This window comes from Montipora foliosa, chromosome 8 (assembly GCF_036669935.1).
Source record: "Montipora foliosa isolate CH-2021 chromosome 8, ASM3666993v2, whole genome shotgun sequence".
NCBI classification, from domain to species: Eukaryota; Metazoa; Cnidaria; class Anthozoa; order Scleractinia; family Acroporidae; genus Montipora; species Montipora foliosa.
In genome coordinates, this window is record NC_090876.1 from 32,650,759 (window position 1) to 32,677,034 (window position 26,276).

Here is a 26,276-nt window from a genome sequence, read left to right on the forward strand (position 1 = left end):
GGCTGAAATGATAACCAAACTAAGAAGACATTAATTTTGTGGCATTAAAGCAAATGCAAAGTCGTTTCTGTGGTCTCTTAATGTTTAGAAACATTCTAAACTTGTAGTGTGCCCTACATGTACCGTGATGCTTTAATATTGGGGCTACAGGAAGCTGAGACCGTGAACTAACTTGTACTTGAAAGCTACAGCTTTCAATTTTCTTTGTGGCAGTCAATTTATCATATCAAATCAGTTGATAAACTCATTTAAGTGTTTTAGTTCCACGCCGATGCAGCAACACAGTTTCTTTGGAAACTAAGCCCCTAACTTGTACTTGACCTTAAAGTCAGAGAGTTACATAAATTTTCTTGCTGTGTTGGCATGTACATTTATTAGGGGTACACGTATTTAGGGGTGCAGGGATAGTACAGTGGTGAGAGTACTGGCCTCCCACCAGTTTGGGCCGGGTTCAGTTCTGTGGTTTGTGGTTTGATGGGTGCCTGCTTTTCTAGTTCCATGTGGGGGCTCATGGCTTGGTTGCCTGGATTTGTCAGCCATGGGAGCAGTCTCCATCTTGGAGCTGGCTGCCAATAGTGGAAGCTCCTGGATGTCTCAGGCACCCAACCTCCACTTTGCGAGGCAGTTGTTAAGTGTTTCTTAATTATCTATTGGTTTTTTGTTGTTTTAGGAGTGGGGTATCATTTTATCATCCAAGCACGATTTCTTCATTGCTATAGCTCAGTATCATATGGCAAGATTAGCAAAAGACAAGGGGGCTTATGGTGAAGGTGTTGCAAGGTTCCAGGTAAGGAGTCACAGTGGTTTCAATACATGTACACGTACCAGGGAACAGGGATGGTGCAGTGGTGAGATCACTCGCCTCCCAACAATGTGGCCTGGTTTCAATTCCTAGACTTGGCGTCACATGTGAGTTGAGTTTGTTGGTTCTCTACTCTGCTCTGAGAGGTTTTCTCCCGGTATTCCGGTTTTCCACTCCTCAAGAACCAATGCGTGAGTTGATTTGATTGGAAAAATTCCGTTCATAACTGCGAGGAACATAGCTTCACTTGATTTCATATCCGCAGTTCAGGTCAACTGATTAGCTACTGGTTAACCGACTTGCTACTGGTAAACCATGTAAGCCAGTACAACCTGTGCATGGGTCGGGTTGTCGGTGACTAAACCGGCTTCCCACTGGTCTTCACTGGGGAGGAGGGTGGGTGGACACCCAGCAGCACTAAAACAAGAGCTGACAAAGGGCGGACGAGCTCACAAGGAGCCAACGGCCATCCACAAAACGAGGACTGCATCTCGGTTCCGAAGGACTTGCGACCTCGGTTATTATAAGCAATTAGACAAGATGGATTCACAACGCAGAAGCACCAGCATTAAAGCCCTTGTTTTGAGATCCAGGCCAATTGAGTGTACTGATAATCATGAAGGATTGGTCCTAAAGCCTCCTGGACGGCCCAAGCCTGATATTGACGACAATGGTCTGGACAAATTCATCCGACGTAATATCCCTTTCATCATCAGCAAGTTTAACGTTAAAACGCTTTTAGCAACAGCCAAGAAGGAAGAATTAGCTCATGAAGCACAGTTGTATGGCATAGATATTATCTGCCTACAGGAACACCGCAACGTACATAATGAATTTCTGCTACAGGAGAAGATCAATGGGTATACACCAGTTACATCTTGAGCATGGAAGAACTCCAGTAATACTGCAATTGGAGGAGTAGGCGTCCTATACTTTCACCAAGTGCCCTTAAAGCATGCCGAAGCATTTCAAAATGCGATGACAACATCATGAAAGTTACTTTGATGGGCAACCCAGAAACAACTGTCTTAAGTATCTACAGTCCACATAATAAGCGCCCTGAAGAAGAAGTTACCCACTTCTATTAAGAGTTGTCTACCATAACAAACGCCATCCCAGCACACAACCTGCTCCTAATAGGAGGCGACTTCAATGCGATCCTTGGACCAATGGATGTTCTGTTCACTTACATGTATAACAAGGGAACTAACAGAAATGGCAAAATTATGTTGGATTTCATGGATTAGTTTAATCTCATTGCTGAGGTTCCAGAATTGAACAAGCAAACTATGGACACACCGTCGTCCATCTGGAGATTCTGCTCAGCTTGATTACATGCTTTCTAGGAAGAAATGGACAAACAGCATAACGAATTCACGAGCCTACAACTCATTCCAAGGTGTCAACTCTAATCATAGAATGGTTTCCTGCAAATGCCAGATACTGTAAGTTACCGACAGCGCAAAGCCACAGTCAAAAGACCCTATGAAAGGAATCGATTGGACAAAAGTAGTTGCCGATGACAACCTCTGTGAACAATACGCAGCTGCAGTACGTAATAGGTTTGCTGCTCTTTGTGACCAACTTGAGGACTCTGATACCAGCTCTACATAATAAGCTCTACATAATAAGTTATCCGTAAACGCTAAAAACACAAATTGTTATTTTTAAATCTAAGCAAAGACGAATTGGTACCAATATATCTCTCTCCCTGGATGGCTTTGTGATTAATCAACAAAAGGTTGTTGATTTCTTAGGAGTATTAATAGATGAAAACTTTTCTTGGAAATGTCACCTTAATCATATCTGTAAAAATATGTCGAAGTCCATAGGTATAATTTCTCGAGCGTCCTTTTTTTATCTACGAGAACCAAATTATCCTTGTATTATTCTTTAGTCTACCTCTATTTAACTTATTGTAACATTGCTTGGTCGTCTACTTATGTAACTAATTTGAACAGAATATTCTTGCTGCAGAAACGTGTTGTGCGAATCATATCTAACGCTACTTATCGTGCTCATACTACTCCGTTATTTTCTAAACTGAAAATTTTAGATATTTTTAAACTTACGTAATTCTTTTTATGTTGCCAAGTTCATGCTTTCTTATCATCGCCTATTACCGCCGTAATTTCTCAATTTATTTGTTACTAATAATCTCGTGCACTCTTAGAACACCAGAAGGGGTACAGATTTTCGTCCTCGTGTTTGTCGAACCAACGCTAAATTCTTTTCTATACTTTTTCAAGGTCCAAAAATTTGGAATTCGCTACAAATGATTTTAAGCAATCTGAAACTCTATTTTGTCTTAAAAGACGACTACACCATTTTTTATTTAATCGATAGATATAATTACATTATAGTCGTAGTCACATTGATATAATGCATGCGTCTCGTTTAGTAAGGAGGCCTCCCTCGTATAAGCCCAGTGGTTTCTGGAGCCCCCCTTGCCATTTCGATTATGTCTTTGTCAATGTGTGTTATCCATTGTAGTGAATTGTTCTTTAGTAACTTATTTTATTATCTGGTCAACTAATAAGTACATTTCTTTTCTTGTAATTATTATTATTATTTTTGTTTTATGGCGAAATAAATAAATAAATAAATAAATAAATAAATAAATAAATTGATAACCGCCAACAGGGACGTGGCACTAAAGATGCTCCCAAAGAGAACGAAAAAAGCGCCGACCCTCGCGTCCAGTGATAAAGTCGTCGCAGCCAGGGTTGAGCTGAAGACGGCAGCACAAAAACATCAATCCAAATCTACGAGAAGTACTAAAAGAAACGTAGATACAGCCAAAGCCGCTCTTGATGATGCATATACAGAAGTACTGGAAGAACAGGTTAAAAGCAAGACCTCAGAGCTCGATAGCTTACATCATGAAAACAAGCATGCTGCTGCCTGGGCGATTCTGCGAGATGTTATCGGTAAATAAGCAACCCCTGCAACACGTATTAAAGGCGGCACAAAAGAACAGCGCATGGATTCATGCTTTCATCACTTCAGTTCTCCAGTTGGTAAACCAGAAGATAGTAGCATCCATCTTGATGATCCCTTCTTTAACAACAGGATTGCTGACTTTCTTCCTATCAAGACAGGACCATTCACATTTGAGGAGCTTGGGGTATGTTTGAAAAAACTTAAGAACTCAAAAACGCCAGATCCGAACAACATACTTGCTGTTATCTGGAAATCCCCACTCTTTCATGAACAACTCCTCGAATTTTGCAATGAGACCTACCAAGGAAACAAACCTGCAGCTCTCTCAAAGTCATTTATTAAACCTCTACCCAAAAAGGGTGATCTCCAAATTCCGCAGAATTACAGAGGAATCACGCTGTCTGCATTGGCATCTAAAATCTACAACTCGATGCTATTCAATTGAGTTTTCCCTCACATCAATCCCATCCTTAGACTAAACCAGAACGGCTTTCGTAAAGGCTGATCAACTCTACCCCAGATATTGACCATCCGAAGAATCACAGAAGAACTGAAAATCTCAAAGAAGAAAGCCTCCATTGTATTTGTTGACTTTGCCAAGGCTTTTCACAGACGACTGAAAAGCAAGCATCTTACAGATCTTGACTATGCAGATGATATAGCCCTCACTGCTTATCATTTACAAGACGCACAGGATCTCCTAACATGTCTGGAGAATGCTACAGCCAAGGTAGGGTTATTTCTTAACGCAAAGAAAACTGAATATATGACGATCAGTGAGGATAAAGTTCATCACCACATCAAGTCCAACAACGGCACCGTGCTAAAAGAAGTCGACGATTACAAATATCTTTGAACATTTGTCGCTGAAAGTAAGAAGGATTTTATGGTACGCAAAGGGCTGGCCTGGAATGCCTGTAACAAGTTAACCCATATCTGGCAGTCTGGAATATCAAACTCCACTAAACTGGCCTTCTTTAGAGCTAGTGTAGAAAGCATACTACTAGATGGCGCAGAAACCTGGACCATGAAGAGAGACCTACAAGAACTACTTGATGGCACCTACATGTACACTAGGTACACTTATGAGAGTGCGAAACATCTCCTAGCGGGATCACCAAACTAAGACACAAATATATATGGGAACATTTCCCTGATATCAACCATCCTCGCACAGAGAAGGGCACGCTTCACAGGCCACTGCACTCGAGCACAGGACCGACCAGTCTCTAGGGTGATACCCTGGAGACTCCCGTGCTTGGGTGATAATGTACAAACACATGGAGCATCTGATAAAGACTTCCATAAGTGCATAGAAGCACAGACAACACGATCAAAGATGATTATTGTTGACTGTTTTTAGAGCGTTAGTCAAGGAGCTTGACTGTAAAAAGGATCAAGCTCTCTGCTCAATATACACAATGCAATGATTGCTGCTTCCAAAGCTCATCCAGATGGCGGACATTATCAGAGTCCAACAGTGAAAAAATGTAACAGGCTTGTTGATGTGCACAGCTCCGTGTCCCAAATGAAATGAGTGACTTCTTGACAGGGGTAAAAGTCCTTTTGTAATCAGAGTGCTGGTGTAAGATACTGAAATGCCCAATTTATTTGATAGGCAGGACTACGTGTACTCACCTTTATTCCATTGGTCATTTCTTTGTTATTTAGAAAAGTTGCATTAATTGTACATGTACTTACAGTAACTCTTACATTCGAATTACATTAATTATAATTGTGTCAGAATTATGTGTAAAACCTTAACAGCAATTTCACTTTACTGGTTCATTTAAGCTTGACTCCTTATTCCAAACTGATTGTTATTTTTTGCACCTTTAGCTTGCTGAACAGCACATGTCAAATGCGGCAAAAAACAGCATGGGGCTTGTTGACTGCAAGGTAACACTTTGCATAAGAAAACTTCTAAAACTCTATTCCATTATTTTGCAGCTTCATGTAAGTGGCTACTCTGAATCATGACACGCTTAATCCTTGCTTAGTTTCTTTTTGCAGGAAGTAATACGAAACTTAGGATGGCGTGCTCTTGAGAAAAATACGCTTGTCAATCTTTTGCATTTACGTATTTAGACTTAACCCTACTAATGGGAATTGGGCCCACACAAGGTCTCTGACCAGGATGGGAATTGAACCCACGCGCTTTGGGTTGGATCACCACACACTTCATGTTACCCTCCAATAGTTAATTCTGTTGAAATATAAGTGCTACACGGCCAACATTTGCAAAAAACGTAACCTCCACTTTCATGAATGGCGACCGATTTAATGTTCTATTGTATTTATGTTAATTGGACCTACTGGCCTCATTTTGCTTAACATATTCTTTTGCATTTTTTGCATCGCAGCGAGGCTGGAAAGGCTTAGTAGTATTAAAACAAAAGAATATTTTATTGGACTGCCCTTATGAAAAAGGTCTGCAAGAGCAGTGTTGTTAGACTACGAGCAGTCCCTCTTGATCTTTCGCGGATTGGTTAGGCGAACGCAAGGAAAAGACAGGCACAAAAAGATGGCCGTGCAAAGTCTGGATTCGAGGAAGAGCGAGCGAAAAAATTTCGCGTGGCCATTTTTTTTTTCGTCCCTGTCTTCTCTTCAGGCTTGACCAACTAAGCGGTGAAAGAGGGATTTCGCGTGGTCCACGGTGTTGTGGTCTGCCCTAAATATTCCCCAGTTAGTGCCGTAAGGCGCTAGAATGCATAGACACGAAAATAAAGATTGTCTGTGCGACTGAAAGCGTTAGACTTGTTAAGATTCACGGATTAATTGTTGTCATTTATCTTAGACTTGGCAGAGCAGGATAAACAGAGAGGCTGCGGAACTAAAAAAAGACAATGAATTCATTTATCATGACAGAATAATACCTTCTGACCGTCTAGAGGCCATTGGACGTGCTGCTCTGGCCAAATCTCTTCCTCTCTCCAAACCAGCTTCATCTAGTTTTGTGGACTTGTTTTCTAAGTTGGTCCCCATTGCGGTCCATAATGCACTGCAGGCATATGAGTCCCGCAAAGGAGAGATCATTAACTTTGAGATTGGACGTCTTCGGGAAGGAACACAGTTAATGAACAGGTCAGTATGTGATTTCCTTGATCTCTACTAAAACTGTAGTTTTTCCAGCGGTAAAAACATAGCCATCACAACTACTTTATTGGCCCATTTCGGTTTCTTCGTCATATTGCACCCAAATTATTTCTGTCAATAAATATTCCCTATCTTTTTACAAGAATCGGTCCATTTACAGGCAGTCCAAACTCAGTGTGAGGGAAAGCCAACATGGCCGAAAATATAAGGATTTGTATGGGACTCCCGATAAAAGAGTTTGCCATTGTGGGTCCCTTCCTTCTTGTGGGGTTATTTTCGGGATTTAACGCGATTTGAGCCATTTTTTAAATTCTGGGTTGCCAACCGTATTATAAAATCCAAAGACTGCACACTCCTTTCTGGAGAGCCCACCAAATTGAGTCAAATATTCTCACGGTTACAGTTCCACATCAGAATGAATTGACAAACATTGAACTTCCATTTCAACCCGAATGTTCTTTACTGTCACTGTCAGAAGATGTATTATAACCGCTCGACGAGACGTCAGCCTTATCAGAACGTTTGTCGAGAAATCGGAAAACCTTTCCCCGCGATTTGCCATCACTGATTTGGCATAAAATATTTTGAGGCCGAGATAGCTCTGTTTTGATTGGCTTTTACATCAATGGGCGTGCTTAATCGTTGTCGAAATAAATCTACTCGGGAAAGGGTTAACTCCTACGCCAAGCTATGGGAGATAGGGGCTCCCCTTGATGAGCTCCTGCAATAAGGAAAGGCTTTTTCATTATTAAAGAATTCTCTAAAGTAAATTAATTACTTAAAGTAATTTCTTTGGCCAATCAAAAAGGACGGAGACAATCCAGTAAACCAATCAAAACTCGAAGTAACTACACGTAGCCGACACAAAGCGCGGGAAAATGTGCACGCGCGAGCCACGATTGGTTTTGGTTTCACTTCTGATTTGTTGAAAAATGGCGCGAGAACTATAAACCAATCACTGAAGTAATGCAAAACCAAAGTAATTCGCTAATTACTTTCCACACTCAATTGAAAACCGCTCTATATACTAAAACAGTGGCTAGCGTTTAAGGCGCGTTCTGAAAGGTTACTCAAATGCCGGACATCCTTTGTTATTTAATTCTCAACCTGGGATAATGCAATTTTAGCTTTCTCATTGGTTCACTGGGTCTCGGTTATCAGCCATCATAAGTATGAATGCGGCAAATGTCGCTGAGCATCACTTTTTTGGCGCCCGGAAATGACATCACTTTCCGGTCGTTTCTTAAACTTAAATAAAATTTAGCAAAATCGAACGTTGAGAATTTAATAAAACAATGATTCCATCAGCCCTTGTTGGATTCGAGATTGGTAATAGCCAACTTGGCGCTACGCGTCTCCTTGGCTATTTACCATCTCATATCCAACTCGGGCGCATGGAATGATTGTTAACTATTCACTTCCGAGCAACTCGCACGGCATTTGCGCCCGAAAATATTGTAATCTTTATAGGAATAAATGAGGTAAAATCATCTTTTTGTGCTATATTATCTCCCTTTTTAGTACATACTAAAACACCTATTCACCTCAGTGTTGGTGGCTAGCGGTCGATATTCACCTCGCCGCCTCGCGTCTCGGTAAATATTTGTACCCACCCGCTAGCCACCTTCATTTCTATGACTAGTTGTTAAATATCACACTTTCAAATCTTTTATCTGGATTCGCAAAGAAATCCTTATATTTTTTGTCCACGGGCTTGGGTTGCCTGTGGTTGATTCGATATTAATGGTCCAAAATTAAGTCGCTAACGCGCGACCTGCGGTAGACGGTATTTATGCGGTATGATGATTTTATCAAATGGCGGTCAAACGTCTAGCAGTAAACAGCTCCTAAACCCAGGGCAACAGCTGGCAAATCCAGCCCTTCCCCACCTGACTATGGATAACGTCCCTAGCCTTCCCTAAGGTTTACAGCTTGAGGGTCCGAAAATACAACTGCGTTAGAAATTAAACCAAACTAAAGTGAGGCAACCCGGCGGTCAGTTGTTTACAAAGTGTGGTGGAATTGAAGTAGGAACCGCTTGTGGTCAGAGCGGGATTGGAACCCAGCGCAACGGGATATAAATAGGCTAGTTTCGAATTGTACAGCAACAAAAGAACAGAATCGAGGTTCAGGGAATAATTTCGACTCTGTTCATTTGTTGCTGCACATTTAGAAACTAGTTTATTCAACGCCCAAAACGCTGGACCACGTCGCCTTCTCCTAACTTTATTTCATCTCTTCGCATCACTTCACTTCATTTTTGCATCTCTTTTCGGGTATTAACAACATGTATCAAATTCATTTCAATATCACGAGAAAGTGCGTTTCGCCAATTTCCGTCCTAGCAATAACTTTCATCAGTATCATATCCTTCAGATAATATTATGCAGCGTTCGGTATTCCCTTTTCCTGAAAGTCATCTTTGTTTAATCCAACTTTCTTTCCTTGTAGTGTTCTTGCATCGCTTAACTTACCAGCCGCCATAGAAGACTTGTCAGGCCAGACGATTCCAAAGTCTATGTTGGACAAATCTGCTGCGGTAAAGGAAAAAGGAGGTTTGGCAACCATCGACGAGTACATGCAGAACTTGCCAGAACTGCTGCAAAGAAACAGAGAAATTATGGATGAGGTTAGAGAGTGTTTCATTTCTGCCATCTTAGAGTTATCAAGAATGGAGCTCAGTAAATGCCGACTCTTGATTTGGCATAAGGAAACCCTTTGTATTATTTTGCCCAATCAGCGCAGTTAGCCCTGTGTTTACATGGCAGCAGTTGTCTCGACAATACTGTTTGTTTACTGTTTGCCACCAAAGTTTTCTTAGCTTATATTTTGACTTCCGATACCAGGAAAAAAAAAACGCATTGATGATTCAGGAAAAACCTTTGTTTGAAAATCGCTTTGATACTGCAATAAATGCATGGTAAGATTTTCTACCATCTATGACTGCACTGAAAGTTAATTTATTTCACCTAGTATACTTAATTCTCACATGTGACAAATCCACGGATGATTTGTAATGAGCCAACCCCGAGTGAGAGAAAGAAGGACTTGTGTGGCAAAAATATGGTATTTCGAGCACATGCACTGTGGACCAGGAAGACTGACTCGTTATCCTTTGTTGATTCAAAGTAAGATAAAGAATCGTGCTACATCTGTCTACTGGTATTTTTCCTCCTACCAGGCGAAAGATCTAAGAGATCCTTGCACTTACCTGGACAATTTTAAGCAATTGTCTTTTCTAGATCTGTCTAGATGGAAAGACTTTGGCGGAGAGATTTGTCTGAGATTCCTTACAAGGGAAAGTGTCTCAACCCTTTTAGCACCTATTGTAGTTTGGAGGGAATATCAATCCATGTTATGATTTTTTTTTTTCTGCGCAGGCAACTCGATTAATGGACGACGAAGAACGCGATGACACACAAATGAGAGATCGCTTCAAAACAAAATGGACTCCTAAACCATCAGCTGAACTTACTGTGCAACTAAGACAAGAAGCAGACAAATACAGAGGAATCATGGAAAATGCAGTTAGGGCTGATGGAGTGGTGCGGGAGAAGTACAACAAACATCGCAGACATATGGATTTACTTAGTAAAGGCGAGGTAATTGACACTGAGATGTTGACCAGCTGGATTCATTTACTTTAATTATACCATTACGATGTGCGAAGAATGTGATCTATTATTTGAATAATACGCCATTCAGTTTGAATAGCCTTTGTAGTAGGCGGTTTGGTGAATTTTAGATGCTTCTTTCCACCGCTTTTGAGTGATCGTTTGACTGTAATGACCACCTGAAACCACCATGGACTGAAGTCAAAAGAGCAAGCGAAAGGGAAGGGGTAACTAGTCATCTCGCCACCAACATGCAATCAAAGTCGCCACCACGACGAGTTATCTCGCCACCATGCACTTGGACAATAGGTTAATTATGATAAAGCTGAAGCCATTCTGTTAGGCCATCACAATGATGTATCACAGTATTTAGTTTTTTCAAATACAAGAATCGAAGTCAAAAAAGCGGTCAAGATTCTCGGGACTTATTTCACATACGATAGAGTATATGGAAAAAGTTGAACTTTAATGACACGTTAAAATATTAAGGAAAAGCTGTACATTTGAAATTGGAGAAATCTCACTATCCTTGGTAGAATACAGTTAGTTAAGACATTTGTTATCCCTTCGTTTATGTATCGGGCTGGACTTGTTTGTGTAAGTAAAGATACAATTAAGGAAGCTAACAAAATAATTTTTCAGTTTATTTGGAAAGGAAATGATTAACAACCTAGCCAAAGTTGTAATGTGGACCAATAAAAACATTTGTATTGAGGGTAAATCTTGCCTCTACCCTACACTGTATGGAAAAGGGATTGTCAAACTTAAAGACTTAGTGGAATTTAGGTATATTTTCTATCACCGTTACAGGTTTTTCAGTTAATGAAGGTTGTAGATGCTCTACTGGCACAGTGGCGGAGTTCATAAATGAATTTGACGCAACGAAATAAGGGAGCTTTTGATCTTGTGAATTGCCCTGAGTTATTTGTTAATGGCCAAAAGGTATCTATTTGTAAAGTTACGTCTAGGGTGGTCTATAGGGAATTTAGGTCCACCTTTGAAAACAACCATACTAGATTCGAGTGGAAAGAAATTTGCCAATTACCGTTTAAAGTAACCTTGGACACAAGAACTCGTGAGTTTCAGTACAAAATTGTGGCGAGTCTACTGCTGGCAATTTGGTGGTGGCGAGATGACTCTTGGTGGCGAGTCTTCCTGGTGGCGAGGTGACCGTAAACCGTTATCATTCACTTTTTTTTACAGAGAGAGCTAACAGCAGCAATACCTAAAACGGGAGCAGCGTCTTCATCATCGGCCTCAAGTCCTGCTGTGCAGGAATTGAGAAAATTGATGGAAGAAGTGGAAACCATTAAAGCTGAGAGAGACGCTTTAGAAGAGGACTTAAAAGTGCAACAAGATGACATGGGTGAGTGCTTCTTGTGCGCTCCGATCAGTTCTCAAAATTGGAACTCAACTCGAGTACACCCTGAACGAAATCAGAAGTCTTTCCAGTTTGACATCGCTGCTAGCTGTGGTTTGATGTGACACCATCCCCCATCTCCACCCCTCCCCCCCCCCCCCCCCCATTCGCCCTTTCAAGGTTCGTACAGGTTTTGTATTGTTCGTACAATCTGTTTTATTTCTAGCAACTTTGATTTGTTAGACGTGTTACCGAGGCTAAAGATCAAATTTACCGTGGAATAGAAATGGCCTCAGTTTTTGTCCGAGAAAGAAAAGGCCCAGATTTAAATCAACGTTATTTATAAGTATTTAGTGTGTTCTTGTGAATGGATTCGATCGTATTGTGTTTTTCAGCGGTGAAATTTCTCAGTGCCCTTGCTGCAGACGGCACTATCCCGGATGTTGAAGGAATCATCAGTTCTAATTTAAGCGCGGGGTTTGATGCGCTGAAACAGAGCGTTACAGACAGTATGACCAGGCAAGAGAAAATTATGGCTGCAGTTCAGGTCTGTGAGATTGAATATGGCGCAATATATCCTCTTCAGAGTGGCCTTATTTTCTACTCAGAGAACCCCTTTTCGTCCCTTAGAGGTGAAAACATTGTTTTGATTTCTGAGCGAGGACTCATTTGAATAACAAGGAAATAATGCTAAATTGTGGCCATTTTGGAATAGGATCTTTACAACAGAAATTTTGGCAATGTAGCTATTGTGGGCTGAGGCACGATTTGGCTTTCAGAAGATGTGTGATAAGTACTATGTGCTTTTGCAGGGCCTGATTCCTATTCTAAATGGGAAATGCCGTCACTTGTGAGCTCGTCTACTAAGTTATTATTTTTTTCTCCGTTTTTTACCTGAAAATGGCATTATAGTTTAATTTGTGATTGATTGTATGTTGTTAGTTTGCTGGTGAGGGCAGAGGTTTGTGTTAGTTGCTTGTAAATTACCGAAAATGTTGTCTTTCTCCCCAACACTTCGATTTGTTTCCTTTTATTTTACAGAGTGCTAATGATAAATTTGTGAGGGAAAAGCAGGCAGGTCAAGCGGCAACAGAGCGGGAAACCATGCTTAAAGAGCTGGCGACAGCTTACGATATTTACATGGAGCTGTTAGGAAACTTACGGGAAGGAAACAAGGTGAGGTGTGCTGGGGACTGGGAAACACTCACAGAGTAGGGGCACCCGTCCAACCGAAGCAAACAACTCTTTCTTTTTGTTTGAAAATACACCGAATTGACAATGGCGGCCAACCTGGGTCGAGTTAGTGCCCAAACATGACATCGAGGCGTTTTAGGATAAAACATTCAGTATTTTTGAGGAGGGAAGGAGACAATGAACGATCGACGGGCGAAAAATTACATACCTGGTTCTTCGTTCGATCCGGCTTAGGCTTATGTCATAATTGTGTAAAATCAAGTCATCTGTTAAAAAAGAGTTCTTGTTTTTCTTTTTGTTGCTATTGATTTTTTAAGAGTCGAAAAATACATCATTCAAGTGAAAGAGAGTTTTCTTATTGATCCGGATCCGAATTTGTTGTGCTGTTGTTGATTCAAACTCTGGTGAGGTTTCTAAACAAAACTGAGGCAACATTTTCCGAAAGCTAAAAGGTGCTCTCAGGCGGAGAAAATGCTGCTTTTTACGAAGGTAGAAGTGAACAAGTATACCTTGAAAAGTGGCTGGGAAGCATCATTTTGTCCCAACCAGCTGGAAGAAGGGGAAAACGTTTGAGGATCTAAATGTGTTGGTATTATTTACAAAGTTCGTTCCTATCTTACCTTGAATATTTTAAAATGTTTATGTTATAGTTTAATTTATTCACATCTATGGTACTGCATGCAGTGTCATGGGGAATTACATGTACCTACCCGGTTAAATTCTTTACTGCTGCTACAGAAAGAGTACAAAGGATTACAGCACAATCAGGCTAGCGAGATCATAGCAGACCCTGTTTAGATGTACTGAACGTATTTCAAATTACTAAATTACAAATGGGTGAGCTTGTATACAAACATTAAAATAACCTGATATTTATGACTCCTATTTCACAAACATCAGAGAGGCCCATTGATATTGCTGTGCTTGGCTTCCTTCTGTCTCGGGAGACAATGGAGATTGCGCCATGGATGTCAGTCTGTGGTGGAACTGCAGCGCCGGCTGTGGCTGTAGAGCCCAATCCTCGAGCGGCAGGTCCTGTTGCAGTTGCTGCATGTGAAGACGTTGTCGTCCGAAGGCGCTGACTCTGCTCTCTGACGTCTTCATACTCTTCTTTCTTCCCACTGCTCCCCTCTTCTCTGCTCTGCACTCTTGATGGCCGACCTGCTAACAAGTGGCCAGGTGCTGTGTTTTGCTGCCAGCGCCTCAAAGCCTGCTGGTGCACACACTTACGTCCAGAAATGCACACAATATCAAAATTGGCAAAATAACAAAATATCGCCGACAGTTTTGGCAAATATGGCGATTGTGGCGAAATTTTGTCAAATTGCCAAATGTATGTAAATTGGTTCAATACATGGTGGCCAGCCGTGTTGGCGAATCTGGCGAATATGGCAGTTTCGGCGAATTCTTGTCAAATCGCCAACTGTATGTAAATTAGTATAATTGGTGGCCAGCCATGTTGGCGAATATGGCGATTTTGGCGAATTCGCAACATTGGCCAAATTTGCCGGCTTGCCAAGGGGCCCCTCTTGTCGTCTCATTTACATTGGCGTATAAGTTGTTGGCGATTTTGACAAAGTTGCCATTTTCGCCAGATTCGCCAAATTCGCCGGCTTACCAAGGGGCCCCTCTTGTCTTCTCATTTGCATTGGCTTCTAAGTTGTTGGCGTTTTTTACAAAATTGCCAGACTCGCCAAATTCGCCGAATTCGCTGGCTTGCCAAGGGGCCCCTCTTGTCTTCTCATTTGCATTGGCTCCCAAGTTGTCGGCGATTTTGACAAATTTGCCATCTTCGCCAGGTTTGCCAAATTCGTCGAATTCACCGCCTTTTCAAGGGGCCTCTCTTGTCTCCTCATTTACATTGGCTTGCAAGTTGTCGCCGATTTTGACAAAATTGCCATTTTTGCCACATTCTCCGGATTGCCAAGGGGCCCCTTTTGTCTGCTCAATTGCATTGGCTTCTAAGTTGTTGGCGATTTTGATCTAACTTATTTCTTCTTTTCCAAATTGTTGGCGAAATTTTGCCATTTTTGTTTGTTGTGTGCATTCTGGACATATCTCCTGGTGCAATGCCACCCGCCTTGAGGTCCCGCTTGCACACGTCTTTGTAGCGAAGTACTGGCTTTCCTGTGGGTCTGGAGCCAGTGGCAAGCTCTCCGTACAAAATGTCTGTGGGTAGTCTGCCTTCTTGCATGCGGGTGACATGGCCAAGCCAGCTCAAGCGTCTCTTAGTAAACAGGGCAAACATGCTGAGAGTTCCTGCCTTCTCCAGGACGTCCTTGTTGGGGACGTGGTCCTGCTAAGAGATGCCGAGGATTCTTCTGAGGCAGCGTAGGGTAAAAGCTGTTGAACCTGCGTTCTTGACGGGCATATAGAGTCCAGCTCTCGCTTCCGTACAGCAGTGCGCTGAGCACGCAGGCTTGATACACTTGAGTCTTTAATGGTGAGCATGGAGTTCTCCCACACTCTCTTTGACAGGCGGGCCATTGCTGCTGATGTCTTGCCGATTCTTGAATTCAGCTCGGTATCCAGGCTGAGACTGCTGGAGATGGTGGAGCCAAGGTACGTAAAGTCACTGATGGAGATTCATGGGGCTGAGCAGCGTAGATCACTTAATAATGTGTGCAAAATTATTCCGGAACACGACAATCTCGTACCCAGAGTCCTCGGGCTTCTTGGTCAGCGGGTGAGCGCCCGGAGAGACTCTGGGATAATCGACTCCATTTTCCCAGGAAACGTGGGTTCCGGTCTTATTACGTATGCTTCAGTTTAACCGGAAACAGAAAAGAGAAAAGCGTAAACAGTGGAAATGGCGGGTTGAAAGTGTTCGAGAAACAAGAATTTTAGCCTTACACACAAAGAAACTGGAGAAATGATCATTGGTTTGCTGTAAGAGCAAGTGAAGATGAATCCTCTGACGCTTTCAGTAAAAGTATTTTTAGTGTTTCAGCATACATTCCATCGTTCAAAATGCCATCGTGCAAGCAACACGATCGACAAATTTTTGTGGAAACGACACAAATGTCCTCCTCTACTAGGATTTGATGCTTCCGTAATTCTGAATGGCTTCGACAAGACCTTATTCCACGGATTTCTCCTCAAAGAGACTGATATAATGCTTTCCCACGGTACTTTTGCAGGGGTGTAGACAAAACGTGGACCCCCCCTTTCTGGACCCCCTTTCTGGACCCCCTTCTGGACCCCCTTCTGGACCCCTTTCTGGACCAAGGAAAAAAAGTGGAAAAGGATCGAAAATAACAAATGAAATAAACGAACAACTGATATATAGTTTCGATCGCACGATACTGAATTACCTTCGATTTATCATCCAACTCAAAAAGGAGTGTTTCCCTGTGTACACAGAGTCTTAATTGATTTCCGAGTCTTCATTATCTGCGAGAAACAGCACCTTTTCCCCAACAAAGTCGACTGTACTTTGTAGTCAAAGAAGTCCAAGGCCAATACCCTTTGGGGTAGGTACGTTATGTATGGGGACATATATTGTACCGTATACATAAAATACAGTAAGCCATACATAATACATACCTTACTTAGGGGACATACACTGTACCGTATCTTACTTACCTTGCTTAACTTAGACGCTTGGACTGCTTGAAGCGCTTGGATTCCTTGGTTTGCTCGAAGAGCTTAAATGCTTGATGTGCTTGGGTTGCTTGAGATGCTTGGATTCCTTGAGAGGCTTGAGGTGCTTAGGTTACTTGAGGTGCTTAGGTTACTTGAGGTGCTTGGGTTGCTTGAGGTGCTTGGGTTGCTTGAGATGCTTAGGTTGCTTGAGGTGCTTGGGTTGCTTGAGATGGTTGAGGTGCTTAGGTTACTTGAGGTGCTTGGGTTGCTTGAGATGCTCAAGCAACCCAAGCACGTCAAGTAATTTAAGCTCTTTAAGCAAACCAAGGAAACCAAGCGCTTCAAGCAGTCCAAGCGTCTAAGTAAGTTAAGCAACAATCGGCGTCAAAATTGTTGAGACACTCTTATCCTTTAGAGTCGATTTCTTGCTCGGCGGCGCAAGTGGCCCCCTCCCCCGCACCCCCAGGACAATGTTGTGTTTTTCTGTTTTCTAGGAGCCTTGTCGACAGCGGTACAACATTGATTAGGGTGGGGGAGGGAGGGGTATCCCGGAAACGTACTTTCTGGACAAGTTTTCTTTGCAAACAATGAATGTGTCGTTGGCAGTGTGCTCTGTTGGCAACTGTCTCAACTAATTTTGTCGCCGATTGTCTGTTACAGAAAACTTCCTTTATACCCTTTATACGGGCACCTATAGTCCAGTCTGTCCGTCAATATGACGACATGAGTGAAAGACTTTTTACAGGTCTAAAAAATTGCGGATAGTTTATTATTCTCGTTTTGGAGTGTGAAAAATGCGTTGTCCTGTTCGAAGCGAAGATTGTGACGTAAGTGCAAAGGACCTGTTCACTTTTGCCTTCTTTTATACGCTATTTGTCAGTAGCGTTAAAGTATGGATTTGTTAAAGGATTATGCCTCTAACTCCAATTCATCAGAAGAAGCGGATTTTGTTGGTCGAAGTGGTGTCGCGGATGAACGCGAAACAGACATGGTGGCTGTTTACAGCCGGGGAACACATGTACTTTCCACGCTCAAATTGCTGCGTCGGTGCAAAAAGACTTTCCACCTTGTCGCAGATGCTTTGCAGAGCTGGTTTTGGTGGGAAATGAATGTTTTTGGGAGTAAAGAAACAATATTTTCTCATTTACCACGAGTAACCACGAGTAACCACGAGTAACCACAAGATTATTATAAAAAGATAATGTAATTATTCTACTTGTTAATTATGGTTACTCGAGGTTACTCGTGGTTACTCGTGGCCACTCCTCCGCGGAGTTCCTAAAATCAGAGTACAGCACTGTTTGCTGCTCTTTTTTTGTCCCAGGAGTTATAAATTGTCTTTCTATTTATATTTCCCTCTTTTTTTATGGGTCATATCCCTTGTAACAAGTTGAAATGGAATTTCAAAAGGGAATGCTAAACGTCACGCAATGTTCCGAAAGTATCACTTTATTTCAAGGTATGTCAAATCCAAAACACTGCACAAATCGTCTTGAAATTGTCATTATTTAGTACGATGTCCTTTCTCTCAATAATAAGCGTTTGTGGCGTGAACTTAACATCACTGAACGTTCGACATCCGCATTTTGGCCGTTGTAATTGACGTTCTCGGTAGTGATTGCTTGCGTTAAAATTTCTCTTATTTTAGAATGCGGTACATCGAAGCCCGTGAGATATCACTTTCCCTGACAATATCATTCACTTTCCCCCCTTCGCAAATAGATGGCAAGCGTAAACATGCCCTTATCTCGTTAGAAATGTTCAGTGTGAAAACCATGTTCGACACTGAAATGTCTGCAATCCTACCAGTGGCTGCTACATCACCGTATTAAATAAAGAAAAAGGTGATTTATATATGTTCTGATGCCTATATGACATGACAACGCATAAAGACGCTATTGAAATGTGTATATTTCATATGTTAATGCAAAAAAACGCTTATCAGAAGTCGTCATTACACTTTATACAACGTTTTTTCATACAGACAATCGGCGTCAAAATTGTTGAGACACTCTTATCCTTTAGAGTCGATTTCTTGCTCGGCGGCGCAAGTGGCCCCCTCCCCCGCACCCCCGGGACAATGTTGTGTTTTTCTGTTTTCTAGGAGCCTTGTCGACAGCGGTACAACATTGATTAGGGTGGGGGAGGGAGGGGTATCCCGGAAACGTACTTTCTGGACAAGTTTTCTTTGCAAACAATGAATGTGTCGTTGGCAGTGTGCTCTGTTGGCAACTGTCTCAACTAATTTTGTCGCCGATTGAAGGTACGTATTATGAATACGGTACAATATATGTCCCCATACATAACGTACCTACCCGGAAAGCCTTGGACTTCTATGACTACACAGTACAGTCGACTTTGTTGGGGAAAAGGTGCTGTTTCTCGCAGATAATGAAAACTCGGAAATTAATTAAGACTCTGTGTACACAGGGGAACACTCTTTTTCGAGTTGGATGATAAATCGAAGGTAATTCAGTATCGTGCGATCGAAACTATATATCAGTTGTTCGTTTATTTTATTTAATTTTGTTATTTTCGATCCTTTTCCACCTTTTTTTCCTGGTCCAGAAAGGGGCCCAGAAGGGGGTCCAGAAAGGGGGGTCCACGTTTTGTCTACACCCCTTTTGCAGCAGTAACAGTAATCACTTTTTAGCAGCGTGGGAAAATTCCCGTACGGTATAAGACATAATTCAAACCTCGTGGTTTTTTATTTTTGTGATTTACATATTTCTGAGGTAGAAAAAAACGAACAGCACTGAAACTAGTCTTAGATTTTGAATCTCCCTCCAAATTCTGGGGCTTCCGAATTACTTACCGACTTCCTGTCGGACTGCCATTGTTACGCAAGCGGCCAATCAAAAATATAGTTCAAGTCGATTATCCCAGAGTCTCTCCGGGCGCTCACCCGCTGAACAAGAAGCCCGAGGACTCTGGGTACGAGATTGGGAACACGATTACTAGCAGTAAATCACAGTTGCTTCTCTCCGATTTTTTCGGCGGAGAGCGGGCGGCTGTACACAGGCTACTCTGCCTAGTATAGTGGTGCAGTGTAAACACCACCCCCTCGATATTGCACACGTTCAAGGTAAAACCAAAATCTGTTCATACCTCGGCCCAGAACTAATTATGACAAATTCAGTGTTAGATTTGCCGCAGCCGATAATTGGAATAAAATACCTTAACATACAAACATGCTTTCTCTCTCCAAAGCTTTAGAAATGAGCTTAAAGTTTATTTGCTTACATCCAAAGCCCGAGAATGTCTTCCTGTCTAGCTTTAGTTGCACCGTGTCATTGTTTTGCTGTTTCGTTAGTTTTGTTTGTTTACTTTCCACTTATTAATTAACCTAATTATAGTCTATTTTATTTTATTTCTTGGTTTCCACGACGCAGTCTATCATGTCTGCCTGCTATTTAAAATTAGATATAAATATCTTGTATCGATGCTAGATTAGGTGTGCAAACACTACTAACCCTGTAGGTTTTCGCTCGCAAACCTCCACATTTCTGTAAAATGTATTATTAATTTGTATTGTTGTATGTGTGGAAAAAACGAAACTTATGAACCTATGAGGACGAGCATCTTAAGAATAGAATGCACTAGCGAAGACAAGCACTTTAATTTCGCTGTAAGTGATATCACTGCTTCAGACAAAAAAACCGAACCACCTAATTTTCAGGAAAGGTTACGTTTATACAAACGGTGGCAGTGTAGCACTTATATTTTAAACAGAGTTAACTGAATAGAGTGTAATGTGTAGTGCTAGATTTTCTATCCTATATGAAACATGTGAGCATTAGCCCTACTGATAAAAATGGGCCCACACAAGGACAGAGAAAAACTCTGACCAGGGTGGGAATCGAACCCACGACCTTCGGGTTAGATCTCTTCGACCTAACCACGACCTTCGGGTTAGATCTCCGCCGCTCTACCGACTGAGCTACAAGGTCAGACGGGAGCAGGCCGTGGGAACTGAAGTACAAGTACAAGGAAAGGTTACGTTTATACAATGTGTATTGTGTCTGGAGCCAGTGTTGTGGAACTCCGCTTGTTCATGCGTGGCGTGTAAGACTGGTTATTGTAACCACTCTTTGGCTCCTACGCTTAAAATTTGTAAATTGTCCTTGTTTGAAAGTGAAAGTACACAAGATTTAATCAGTGAGCGGACCAAAATCCTGAAGAGGCATGCACTAGTAAGCTTCAATCCTGACCAGAGTTTGAATCAACAACTGCACAACTCGCACCCTGCTTGGCAAATTTTCGCTTAGCCTTTGTGTATAACAAATTCGGATCCGGATGTCGATCCGGATCAATAAGAGAACTATCTTTCCCTTGAATAATGTATTCTTCGACTCTTAAAAAAGCAATAACAAAAAGAAAAACAAGAGCACTTTTTAACTTTTTCAAACAGATGACTTGATTTTACACAATTATGACATAAGGCCTGAGCAGGATCGAACGATGTAAGCTTACTAAAGTTTAAAATTTACCTCTTTACAATTTGAGCTTTAAGCAGAATCGTTCCAACATCTCACCCAAAAACCTTAGCTCATCATTTTTTAACACCGATGACCTTCTGGCACTTAAAGAAGAACCAGGAATGTAATTTTCCGCACGTCGATCGTTCATTTTCTCCTTTCCTCCACAAAAATACTGAATGTATATCCTAAAACGCGTCGATGTCATGTTTGGCCGCTAAGTCGACCCAGGTTGGCTGCCATTTGTGAATTCGGTGTATAAATAAATTTCTTTAGACAGAACAAAACAAGTCTTTAGTAGTATCTTGTCATAGAAGACACCCTTAGGAATGTCATTTTGCTTAGTGGACACGCTGAATTAACTTCGAGTGAGCACTTTATCGTTAACCAATTCAAGTTCTTAATGAAAAGTGAAAAGGAGAGTAATTCACTACTTGCACAAACCGCATAATACACCTCTTTTACCCCCCTCCCCCCCCCCCCCAAAAAAAAAAAGAAAATGGCATAGACATTGTTTTCGACTTCTCTTGGGACATTTTCATGTCCCAGGAGAAATTGCAAACAATGGTTATGCAAACGTTTTGGAAGGTAATAGAGGTGTATTATGGATACTTTTATGAATGTTACACTGTACTGGTGAAAACATACTGCTAAACTAGATTTAAAAACTTATACACAGTACTTATAGAAAGTTGAAGCGTACGAGCTTTCGGCTCGTTCTCGGAGGCTTGTTCACATATAAATGAAAAACAAGAATTGTGGACCGGTAAACTGTTAACGGTCACGTGATTTAGCAACACGTGACCGCAACAGATTGTCCCAGATGTGGGGGAGCAGGTATCTTCCAGTGTCACGGTTCAAGTCCGGCCTATGAACCCGGATATAGATGGCCTCTTTGATGCCCCGCTCTATCCAACGATCTTCATGGTCTAAGACCTCTACTTCAACCTTATGTCCAGGGTAGTCCCTGTGTATGTGCTGTGAGACTTCAGACGAAGCGCAGCTTGGTCTAAGATGCTCCGCGAACCTCGATTTCAAAGTCCGCTCGGTCTCTCCCACATACGAGCTGCCACAGTCCACCCCTTGGCACGTTACCCGATAAATAGGGCCACAAGTGTCTTCTTGTTTCTGTGGGTCTTTCGGAAACTACAACAGTTGTCTGAGGGTATTGTATGGTTTAAATATAGTGTCCACCCCATGTTGTTTCAATATGCGTCGTAACTCCTCGGACAGCCCTTTGACGTATGGGATGACGATGGCGGTTCGTCTAATAGGTAGATGGTGTTGGCTTTTTTGAGATTTGTTGGTGCTGTCTGAGTGCTGTAATGCCCATTCCGGGTATCCACAATCTTTGAGGGCTGCCTTGACATGTTCTAGCTCCGCCTTGGTGTCCTCAGGGTGGCTTGGAACTGTATTGGCCCTGTGAAACAGGGTACGGACAACGCTCATCTTATGCTCCAGTGGGTGATTTGACTCCCAGTTGAGGTATTGGTCCGTGTGGGTAGGTTTCCTATACACTTTGATTCTCAGTGAGCCATCATCCTGCCGTACAGTACACGTGTCAAGAAACGCTAATTCTCCATTAGACTCTGTTTCCGTCGTGAGCTGTATGTTAGGATCGACGCTGTTCAGGTGCTGTGTAAATTCATCGGCATCACATGAAGTTATCTTGCAGTTAGTGTCATCCACATATCTGAGCCACCACCCAGGTGGGATGGGTGCGGTCGAAATAGCTGATTCCTCAAAGGCTTCCATATATAAATTGCAGACCAGTGGTGAGACTGGTGACCCCATCGGTGCTCCGTGAATCTGGCGGTAGAACTGACCATCAAACACAAAATAAGTGCAGTTGAGACAGATGGTGAGGAGCTTTGCGATGTCAGATGGATTCATATTTGTGCGGTCTGTTTATATCCGGGTTCATATGCCGGACTTGAACCGTGACACTGGAAGATACCTGCTCCCCCACATCTGGGACAATCTGTTGCAGTCACGTGTTGCTAAATCACGTGACCGTTAACAGTTTACCGGTCCACAATTCTTGTTTTTCATTTATATGTGAACAAGCCTCCGAGAAGGAGCCGAAAGCTCGTACGCTTCTATAGGTACTGTGTATAAGTTTTTAAATCTAGTTTAACGGTGTATTATGGGATTGTGCAAGTAGTGAATTAGGGTTATTCGGAGGCGACAGGTTGCTAATTACTTCAAAGGGTAACAACGACCAAGTAGCGATCAGGGGCAGGTTGCTCGAAGGCTGGTTAGCACTGTAACCGTTAGTAAAGAGGTATCAGAATCTGTAGATTTCCATAGCATTTAACGCTGGTTAGCGCTAACCAGGCCTCGAGCAACTCGGGTCAGGGGCCCGTTTCTCGAAAGTCCCGAAAACTTTTCGGGCCCGAAAAGCCATTTGTGAAACTGCCAACGGCTTGTTTTGGAAATCCGATCTTTTAACATGTTTTCAAGGCAACAAAAAGAAAAATGACTGTGAAGTTTGACGACTTAAGTCCTCTCTATTCTTGAAATACAAAGGGAATTGTGACGTCCGAAAATGGCACGTAAAGTTTCGGGACTTTTGAGAAACGGGCCCCAGGTCCCAGTTGTTCAAATGCGGGAGAAAAAATATTCCTCAGGCCAATCGTTGTCCAAGGTTCTCGTACTCGCCTTTCCTTGGATTTGGCCTCTCTTAAATAGAAAAAGTCCGTAATATAGCGGGCGGAGTTGTAATTATGGTCTTTCTTTTTTCAGTTTTATAACGATTTCACCCCGATACTTGTGCGATATCAACAGAAGACCAGTGATCTCGTTTTTGCTCGCAAAACTGAAAGAGAAGAGCTGTCAAGGTAAGAGTGATCCTGATAAAATACGCTAACAAGTGGAAACAAATTTTGGTAGCTCTGGTAGTCTAGAATTCACACGGAGAGATGCTGTCCTAAATTGGCAACTTTTAAAATTCATTATGGGCATGACAACAAAAGGACTTGACAATTTTTTATATGTACAAATAATTAAAAAAAAAAGGTTGTTGTGAGTTGGATGGCATCCAAATCACAATCGCTGATATTTTTGTTAAAATACGCAAGGCTCAAAATGCCGTTTTTTTTTTCACAGTCTAATCGGCGGATTCATGTTATTCTCGTTTCAGAGATCTTCAAAAGTCAATTGCCAGTCAGCCACCAGAACCAACTCCCCAAGCCCCGCCTCACCACCAACCATCAGGTACAGAGTTCAAAACACGAAAAAGCAAATTATAACGCAGGAATGCCGTTGCATTAATGATCCAGGAACCATTCATCTTGTGGGTTTATGTTGTAGTGATTTTTCTAAGCCCTCAGTTCTAGTTTTGCGTATGGCATGGTAGAACGTAGTCATTCGAATTGCCATGGATTACACCGTATATTTCTTTGGTATAACTGCATTGGATATTTGTCAGGTTATTCGTCAGCATTTATGTACGTGGAATTCAGCTCGTGATGTTTCAGCATAACGGAACGGATATTGCAGAATGATATAGGATGTGAGAATCAGGACTCGTGTATGAAACATCTTCCTAAATAAGCACAGTTTTGCTGTTGTTTAGTTAAGTAAGCCCGTATTATCTCATTCAAGAGAATTTTTTGAAGAGAACAAAGTAATGTCTTTAGCCGGGGAAACGAGAAATGGATTTAGCTGGTGAAAGGACTTGGCTTCTAAGAAGAAACACACCCCTGTTCATTTTTGTTTTATTCGACCCCCTTCTAAAATCTTAACAAAGGGTTTGTTAAGGTGAAAAAGAACGTGGCAAATCAGAGCTCTCCTTATCTCGTTTCGCCCTCGATTCAATTCTTACTTTACATATTTTGTGTAATTTCAGGTGGACACACTGTTCCTCCGCCACGCCCTCCACCACCATCAGCCCAGCAGCCATCTGCAACAACAACATTCCCTGCCCCTACCGCAGCTAATCAACCGACGGCACCTCCTGGCGGAGCTCCTCCTCAATACCCTCCTGGTCCTTACCAACCCATGCCGCAGCCTGGCTACGCGCCCTACGCATACGGGGGTTATTATCCCCCAGCAGGGCCGGGTTATACACCCCCATTACCTCCTGGCTATTACTTTGGTGGATATGGTGCGCCACCGCCCCAAGGATACCCCCCACATGGCCAACAGCCCCCGCCTCATGGGCAGTACCCCGGTCGCTAACAACGTTCTTTTTTTTTTTTTGTTTTCTTTTGCCGAGAAAGAGCATCACAATCCAATTTATATTTGTCAGTTTACCGTCTGAAGTCTCTTCTCTGTGCCGTTAAAATACTCTTAAGACCTTTCGCTGTGTGGATTGGACACTTCAGGATCTGACAAAGAGTTAATAAATTGATTCCACTTCTATCTAGATTTAGAATGGTAGGTTTGACTTCTTTAGTTACTGTCGTACTTAACAAATGTGAAGAATATGGAACGAGAGATAAGTAAAGCTGGCCCTCGTTTTCAATTCAACTCTATTCAGTGTTCATGTTAAAAATATGTACCTGGCAAATTTGTGTTATATTCTTAAAGGGAAATGGTGTCAGAAAGCTTTCCTAGCGTTGCACGGTTCCAAGGTTGGAGAAAAAACTGAAGCAATACTAATATTCGCAATGGGATGAAATTTCGCGGATTGATTCGAGCCGGTTTGTTTCCTTAGTGAAGAAGTGTTTTTCAATTTGATAGTTATTGAATCCGTCATAAGCGTAACTCAAGTTTGACCAGATTCATTTGCTCGGGAGGCAATGTTACGTGTTGCTATTAGTTTCTCCCTTCTTTTTCAGTTTGCTTTTGAGAGGAGGAGAGAAGGTCAACAATAAAAAAAAAATAGCAATACTAGTAATAAAATTTCAGACTTCATCGAGTCAGTCTTAAAAATTCTTACGTTATCATTGTTGACCATGACAATAAAAAAAACACATTGACTACTTAAGAGCGCTTGACTGTAAATATCGCCTACAGTCATGCAACATAGAAAAATCGAAATTTCTTAAACTTTGTCACAATAAAGGTCTTCTGTAACGTATTACAAAAATATAATTTTTAGTTCGCTACAATAAATCTTTTTCCCTTGAAGCGACTTTTGTACCCTGAGCGCTCTTTGAGCAGGTAAACTACCCGAAAAGTACTGATCTTTTCGTCTCATCGCCTGGAAAAGAAAATGCGTTAACATACACAATTTTATTTTAACTTAGTAGAGGTCT

The 26,276-nt window shown here is 41.9% G+C and overlaps 1 protein-coding gene across 1 annotated transcript in view; it reads left to right on the forward strand.

The window, feature by feature from the left end:
• The window catches only part of LOC138013215 (programmed cell death 6-interacting protein-like), a 41,683-nt gene extending 15,631 nt beyond the window's left edge, over positions 1–26,052 (forward strand). The window contains exons 7-17 of the mRNA XM_068860231.1: positions 671–787; positions 5,585–5,644; positions 6,543–6,829; positions 9,293–9,470; positions 10,222–10,443; positions 11,659–11,821; positions 12,211–12,362; positions 12,857–12,991; positions 23,818–23,912; positions 24,215–24,288; positions 24,923–26,052. Coding sequence (XP_068716332.1) covers positions 671–787; positions 5,585–5,644; positions 6,543–6,829; positions 9,293–9,470; positions 10,222–10,443; positions 11,659–11,821; positions 12,211–12,362; positions 12,857–12,991; positions 23,818–23,912; positions 24,215–24,288; positions 24,923–25,254 — 1,815 coding nt within the window. The 3' untranslated portion in view covers positions 25,255–26,052. The remainder of the gene's footprint in view (positions 1–670; positions 788–5,584; positions 5,645–6,542; positions 6,830–9,292; positions 9,471–10,221; positions 10,444–11,658; positions 11,822–12,210; positions 12,363–12,856; positions 12,992–23,817; positions 23,913–24,214; positions 24,289–24,922) is intronic.
• Positions 26,053–26,276: the final 224 nt, after the last annotated feature.